At 34.9% G+C, this 7,897-nt stretch overlaps 1 protein-coding gene and 1 long non-coding RNA gene across 2 annotated transcripts; one reads left to right on the top strand and one right to left on the bottom strand.

The window, feature by feature from the left end:
- Nucleotides 1–665: 665 nt before the first annotated feature.
- LOC146919261 (uncharacterized) lies at nt 666–2,052 on the bottom strand. Its single transcript, XM_085710693.1, has 4 exons — nt 1,939–2,052; nt 1,525–1,851; nt 738–1,177; nt 666–696 (listed from the first exon to the last, which is right to left on the bottom strand). Exons 1-4 carry the CDS (start codon nt 2,050–2,052, stop codon nt 666–668), a joined length of 912 nt encoding a protein of 303 aa, XP_085566819.1.
- A 321-nt stretch (nt 2,053–2,373) lies between these two features.
- Nucleotides 2,374–6,956, top strand: LOC146919260 (uncharacterized). Its single transcript, XR_015011413.1, has 2 exons — nt 2,374–3,303; nt 6,735–6,956. It is a non-coding gene; the product is annotated as an uncharacterized LOC146919260 (long non-coding RNA).
- The last annotated feature ends 941 nt before the right edge of the window (nt 6,957–7,897 follow it).

Raw genomic sequence — 7,897 nt, 5'->3', positions numbered from 1 at the left:
GGGCAAGAGGCATAACCGCAGTAGGAGGTCGGGGAACCTTCTGAACATGTTCGTACTGCCTCAGCACCCGCTCCGGCAAGTGACGCACCATCCTCTAACTGCCATCCGTGATCCATCCGGAGTACCAGCACACGTCCTGAAAAGGCGTCATGTCTCGTCGGTGCTCGTACGGCCTCCAGGTGACATGGCAATGCTCAATCGAGTTCAACAAGCCTCTGAAGTGGTCAGCATCAGCAAACCCCCTTTTAGGTTTCCATCTACCCAAATAGGGGTTCTCCCGGTCGTAATCTACATATTTGGACCTCGGAACCACATGTCTGAAGTGAGCTATAACCCATCCCTGCAAACACAAAGAGACAAATCTATATCAGCACACGAGGTTCATACAAGAAACTATACATTTACGTTTAACTTAAAAAAAGAAGAAAAAATATATTACCACAAGCAAGCTCATGTAACCACCAACTGAGCCAACATTTGAGTCTGAGGTAAGATTCAGCTGCTCATACAAGAATGCAAGTCCCATCGCGCCCCATGACCACGTGCCTATGTGATCCAAATCCCGAATGGCAAGCATCCACAGCAGACTAACAGTTTTGCTGTTCTTGCCGGCAAAAAGGGTGTATCCAAGCAAGAGCAACAAGAACGCCTTGACACAGGCGGGCCTAATACGACTCAGCTCCTGCTCCTCCTCTTCTGATAAATCCTCCCCCAACAAATGGTTACACCTGTTCAACAGGTGGTCATAACGGTCTTTCAGGGCCGTGTAAGAGATAGATGCACCAAAATCAGTCACATACCCAACAGCATCCTCCACCGAAAACAACAGGTGGGTCACCAGCATATCCATAGCTGCGTCATGATCTAAATCCTCCTCATGAATGAGCCGTCCAGCGACGGGGATGCCTAGGAGACAAGCAACATCATCCAGTGTGATGGTCATCTCCCCAACAGGCAGATGGAAGTTGCCGGTCTCCTGATGCCATCTCTCAGCCATGACACACACTAATCCGTGGGAGATGTTGTCGTACCCAGTCAGAAGGAGGGGCTTTAGACCCGATCTATCAACCGGTTCCCAGAACCAAGGGTTAGCATCTACCGGCAATGGAAGGGACAAGGCAGAAAGCTTCAGTTTCCTCCCGTGCGAGATGCCTTTCATCTTACGATGCACTTGCAACTGAAATACAAAAAAATAATTAAATATGTAAAAAACTATAAATATTAAACTATAAATATTAAATATGTAAAAAAAATCATGAAATATTAAACTATATATATTCTACGTATAAAAAACATGAAATATTAAACTATATATATATTCTACGTAACATAAACTTTGACATAATAATAAACTATATATATTCTACGTTAAAAAAAAAATCAATTATACTTAAATATGTAAAATAAGCATGACATATTCTACGTAGTTATACTTAAATTTAATAAACATAACATATTATACGTAAAATAAACTTCACATAATAGTAAAATATCATTAAATTAAATAAAGCAATTTATACTTACTGATCTATCGTTCCAGAGCTTGCATGCCACGCGTTTAGCGAAGTCCGGTAAAAGTGACAACTCGTAAGGCCCCCCTGGAAAGCCCCCATCCTCGTCCTCCATAACAGGCTTTGTATGCTGCTGCTCAGGATCCTGCTGCTGAGGAGGCTGCTCAGGATGCTGCTGCTGCTGCTCAGGAGGGTCGACAAACTGATGCTCAGGCTGATACCCCTCGTGAAACTGAGGGTGATACTCATACCCCTCCTGATAGTGATAACCCGACTGAAATCCAGTCTGCTCCTGATAATGCTGATCCTGATAAGCCAGCTCCTCAAACTGATGCTGATACTGTGGCGGATCCACAATCTAGGATGAACCCGTCTGTGACGTCGATCCACTCGCAGCATCAACGGTAGCAAGACTCGTGGCCCCCACTCTCCCTCGACCTCGACCCTCCGGAGGATGTAGTGCTTGCTTCTCCCTACATGCACTACTAGTAGGGGCCATCCTCCCTAAGCTAAGCCTATCAGGCCTCTCCTGCTCAGACATATCTGCACAAAAATCAAAAAATATTTAACACATTTTCACATAATTTCGACAGCAACACACATGTAATTGATAACACGCAAAATACATTGTCTAAATAGTATAATTTTTATTTATTTTAGGGTCGTTTATTGTGTTTTGCATGTCTTCTGGCTAGTATTTTGTTTTGTTTCAGGTACCGAGGGTGTCAAAAGTAAAAGAATGAAAGAAGGAGGTGCAAAGAGCAACTTGAGCTAGTACAGCCCATCACCAAGGATAATGACATCATGCTGATGTCACACTCAAGTGAGAACAACTAAGAAGGAATGAAACGCGTTCATCAACAACGCTTCCGAGTCTCTCTGCAGTGTTATCAGTTTCAATCCTAATCTTCACTCCACAACTTTAGGCTCAAGCAAAGATGATTTGGTTGCAATTTCAGAGCAATAAAAGGGGAGGCTACTCATCAGAAAAGGAGGCTTCACGTTGTTTTAGTTTTTAGTTTTAGTTTTACATTCAACACTAGTTTTTCAGTTTTATTATTTCTTTTGAAACTTTTGGCTACGAGAGAGATAAGAATTCTATTCTGAAGCATGTTTTCAATGGAATCGAAAGCTTAGTTTTCTTTGGCATACCCTTCTTTTCAATGAAAGTCACCGTGCCCTTTAAATTCTCATTCCCATGATTTTATCCCAATTCCCTTAATTTCAAGTGTTGCTACCTATTATTTTTATTAATTCCAATTGAGTTGCTGTTTTGCACATCTGTTCTGATACGTGTTTCAATTCCATAAGTTTTCTTGTTGCTGCACCTATTTATTATAATTCATTCAACTTCATATTGCTACTGCCATGTGCTATTCTAATTGAGTTTCTTTGCCGGCTGCTATTACTACACATATATTCCAAATCCATTTGGCTGCCGTATTCAATTGTTGCTGCCGTTTTATTGTTTTGTTCTGTATTCCATACCTATAATCAGACCATGTTGCATGTGGCTCTTCTGTTTCGATCCTAATCTCTTTGAATTGCTAGTTTAATTTGCTTTAATTAAAGTTCATGTCGTTGCTTCTGTTAGGTGCTGCTGCTACCAATTCAATCAACTTTGATTGAACTGCTTTGGTACGCTGTACTACTTTCTTTTATTTTTGCAGGTTATTTCTTTGATGTCGATTTAAAGGATGGGATTTATACTCACTTAAAGATTCCAGATTGCTGTAGTGGTCATTGTCGCAGTTTCTCTTTCACTTATTTTTAAGTTGCCATCTGATAACAGGTTTGGTTCCTTCATTATTTATTTGCTTTCTATTTAGTATGAATTCAGCTGAAGTAAATTTAGTGTCTAATTTAATTATGTCTGAGTAGTCTAAATTGAGTCCAAAACGAGGCTCCGTCGACGGAACTCATGTAAATTACGCGCGTCTTTTAGTGTAACGAGAATTTAAACAATTGTTTTGAAAAATTTTGTTTTGTAATTGTTAAAAATCTACTACGAAAGTAGAGATACCGAGATATCGTTTACGCATTGAAAGAGCGAAAACGATATCCGACTTAGAAAAATATCAAGTTTTTAATAGAAAAGGTTAAAGCGAAAGTATTTCTTTTCTTTTAATTAAGAGTTTATTGAATTTAGAAAAAGGAATTTTTAGGCCTGTAATTATACGCTACGAAAGTAGGTGGTTACGTGTCTAAAAATTCCGACAACGTGTTGCGAAAGCAAACATTGTCTCTTGTTCGATAAATTCTACAAGCAGCTTTAATTCTCTCGTTACCATTTAATTAGCGCAGTAATTTACGTGAGTGACGGAAGTCGACGAAATTCGTTTTGGTCTCTACTTGTCCATAAATTAATTAAAACCTATTTTATTCCGTGCAAATTCCAAAATATTTTGATCTCGCCTTAGATAAACACAGTAACAGTGAACTTCGGTAGTTGTTAAATTGGTCTCTGTGGATACGATACTTTTTATACTAAAACCGACATAGCCGTGCACTTGCGGCCCTGTCAGTAATCTTTAACAATACAACAACAACACTATAATGTCGACAGTGTCATTTGAATCCATAAACTACCACATTGCATTCAAATTAACTATAATCAACATTAACAAACATAACTCTAACTAATTACATCATTAACAATCCAATAAAACAAAAAAATTATCATTGAGACATTTCACCGAACACGTAGTGTGCATTTTTCAAACAACTATTTTATCTAGCATTTTCAAAACCCTAAACTACCACATTGTACCCTAAACAACATCTAAACAACAGTTCATAAGTTAATTCGTCACTAACAATCATCAAAACTAACATGCAAGCAAAATTTTAAAAAACATAAAAATGTCCAATTTCTACACAAATTCGAAAATTTCAACCAAAATAATGCAAAGAATTAGGATAATCATCACTTACTTGATGTTGTGGACGAAATTTGCTTTGAATGGCGCAAGATTGATGAAATTCGAATTTTGGGGTGCAACTTTCGTCTTTGGAAATGTTAGGAAATAAGGGTTCTGTGTTGCTGATAACCAACTTAAGTAACGCTGCGCAACTTAAGTTGCGTGACCGTTATAACTGGCGCATGTTAACTTGCGTGGTGTGAGTTAACATGCGTAAGGGTATTTAAGTAATTTACTTTGGGATTGAGCAAAACTGTTTGGGTAAAGAGCAGAATTCTTGAATCATATATAATGCATCTTTTCTTAATTTTGATGATACCGCGTTTGTAATGCCTCACTTACCCAAATAAGCAAGCAACCATGATGCTTCACTTTCATTTTGGCGTTATTATTATTGTTTCAATGACTAAAATCCTTTACTCAAGCTAATATTAGGGGGTTGTCTCAAAATCTAATCACACTTTAATCGTGACTAAATTGAACCCCTTTATAGAGTTTCAAAATGTTTAACCCAGTTTTAGTTAATCCAATTGCTTTTCTGTCACATTATTTGACACTTTAGTCTCACACATATTAAGCTTTTGAATTTTTCAGATCCATCCATTGATTGGGATCACACGTGTTCTTTTATCAATCAATGATAGTATAACTAGATTTGATTATAGAGTAATGATATTTTGACATTCATTTAGTGACAACTTTGTTGACAACCTTGTTTTTCTCACTTCTTATTGGTCAAAAACAATGGAGAAAGAAAAAGGAAGAGATAGGATAACAATATCATGTGAGTATGAGAGGGAAAGTTGTCCAAAAGTTGTCAAAAAATGGTTGTCAAAATATCATTTCTCTTGATTATATTATCTTGTTTACCGACTAAGAATCTTGGCTCTTTGACTTGTACGGTGAAATAGTGACTTATTAATTAATCACATGTTAAAACCAATTAGTCACTATTTTATGTCCCCATGAGCTTAACTCAGTTGGGGACAATGCATAATATATGCAAGGTTTGGGGTTCGAACCTCGAACACCACCGAAAAAAAGTCACTATTATTTTTTTCATTGTGAAACCTTTAATTTAGTATCTCAAGTATCTTCATAAAAAAGCAAGACTCTCAAGTATCAATTATTCATACACTTGATCTCTAAATTAAGTATACGAAAACAGTAAAGTAATTCCAAATATAATCTTAAGTAGTCTTTTTTTTTTTTTCCTACGTGTTAACTTAATGGTAAAAGATTGACTTTAGAGCCTCAAAAGACATGTACAAATTTCATATAAGACTGTTACAGAATGATCCTTAGTATCATCATTACATTGTTATTGATAATAATTTTCCATATCTTATTTGGTTTTGCAATAAAAAAGGTTTAGCAGCGCAGTTTGTTACATGTATATCTTTTACTCATGTGTAATTTTTTGTGTGTGTATTTATATTTAAAGATTAAGTATGAAATTTAGTGTTTGTTTGGTTCTGCTTAGACAATAATTGATTTGTCTTTACATAATTTTTTATGTAAAACCGAGTTAAATTATAAATGTGTATTAGAATCAATTCTAGAATAAAAACTACAAATAGTAGCTTCAAGTAAAATTACTTATAGTATCTAAAATTGATTTCTCAAAAAAATATCAAACATAATTTTATAAAATTATAATTGTTTTTTACACTTCTAAGAGCATCTCCAATGGGGGGTCCTTACTTAACAATGACCACTCCCCGTTAAGGACCCTCCATTGGAGGAATAAAAAATGAGTACCCGTTAAGGAACGGACAACTATATAAGGATTCTCTCTCTCCTGGGTAACTAACGGGTCCCACGTTTAAAAAAGTAATAAAATGTGTACTACTTTGTCCCATTTGCATAAAGGAGTAATAAAATGTGTACTATTTGGTCCCACTTGTAAAAAGGAGTAATAGGTAAATTATTTTTGTTTAATGATCTAAAGATAGTGGGACATATTTAAGTACTTTTCATTGGAGTCCTTATTAGTGTATTGTCATTGGAGTCATTAGGTCCTTAATAGGTACTTTTATTAAAAAATTATAAATAAGTGTGTCACGTGGGGTCCATTTAAGGAGTCCTTGTTAGGGAACTACCATTGTGGATGCTTTAAGACATCTAGAAGTGAAACCAAATACTTAAAAAAAGTAGTTGTAATAATTTTTTTTTTTTATAAATCCTATTAAGTCTTGCAATCCTAATTGCATTAATTAACCTTAATTTTTTCCTATGTTAAAATTATGAAGAAAAGAAAAACACAGGTACAACTTGGTGACATTTCTACCTTTCTATGCAGATATCCAATAAAAGTGAAGTCTTTATGGTACCGTTGTCGACTTTCTACCTCTATGCCTTTTTTTTTGTCAAGCAACTAAGCTACTTAATATGCAGTTTATTTATACCAATATGCAGTTTATTCATGCCAACATGTAAATAACTGTTCCTTATACGGTTAATTTTTTTCAAGCAAAACTTATAACCACTTTAACACATAAATACCCCTTCACCTTAGGCACTACTTTGTGATTGTTTTAATTTTTTTGTGTTTATTTTATTTGTTAATTTGGTGTTTATTTTATGTGCTATTTTGAGAAATAAATCTATTATGTATACATTATAATCATATATATATATATATATATATATATATATATATATATATATATATATATATATATATATATTAATCCTATTAAGTCCTCCCATATTCCTTCCTTGAAACCTTAATTTTTCTTCTTCCTAAATCAAATTAGTGGGTCCTTAATTATGCAATTATCTCATAACAATAAAATTCAACTTTAAAATTTATATGCATTGTTTGTCTCAAGAAAAAAATTATATGCATTGATATGTCTGAAATTCCTCTTCCACCTCCCAGTGTCCACTAATGTTTTAATTGGCCTCTCTCTCATTTTCTTTCACAATAATTCATTTTTATGTGAATTTTGTTCTCTTTTCTCTCCATTATTCTTCCACCTCTTTCTCATCTTTCTATCTTAATTTTCTTTTCTATTAAGGTAATTGATCATAACTATTATGGCAAGTAGGAAACTAAAATTGTTAATTAAAGGTGGACAGATGACAGTGAAATTATCAAACAATGCATGTCTTGGGTCCACCTCAATTGTTTGACAACAATTTGAAGGTAGAAATTAACAACCTTGAGTTTTTTTTTAAAGGTTATATCGAAAAAATAACGTATAAGATATTCTTCCTCCCATAAATATATAAGAGATTCTCAAAAGAAATACTCAATTGTTGCTTCACGAGTCCACCTCAATTGTTTGATAACCTCAATTGTTAGTTTAAGATTCTCGATATAAATAAAATAAACAAATACATTTTTTTTTATATAACTCACCCGTGCGTCGCACGAGTTGCTATCTAGTACGATTAAAATGGATGATCGTGCCCTAGGGTTGATATTCTATAGGTTATTATTCTTATGGTATTAATGAC

This window comes from Medicago sativa, chromosome 5 (assembly GCF_051527215.1).
Source record: "Medicago sativa cultivar Bolivia chromosome 5, Bolivia_mono, whole genome shotgun sequence".
NCBI classification, from domain to species: Eukaryota; Viridiplantae; Streptophyta; class Magnoliopsida; order Fabales; family Fabaceae; genus Medicago; species Medicago sativa.
This window is presented reverse-complemented; position numbering and strand designations above follow the sequence as displayed.

Coding starts and splice junctions, on each gene's coding strand:
- LOC146919261 (XM_085710693.1), bottom strand. CDS start 2,052: ATGTCTGAGCAGGAGAGGCCTGATAGGCTTAGCTTAGGGAGGATGGCC. Junction 1,852..1,938: donor AGGGTCGAGGTCGAGGGAGA/GTGGGGGCCACG, acceptor GATCCGCCACAG/TATCAGCATCAGTTTGAGGA. Junction 697..737: donor AAAGACCGTTATGACCACCT/GTTGAACAGGTG, acceptor AGGATTTATCAG/AAGAGGAGGAGCAGGAGCTG.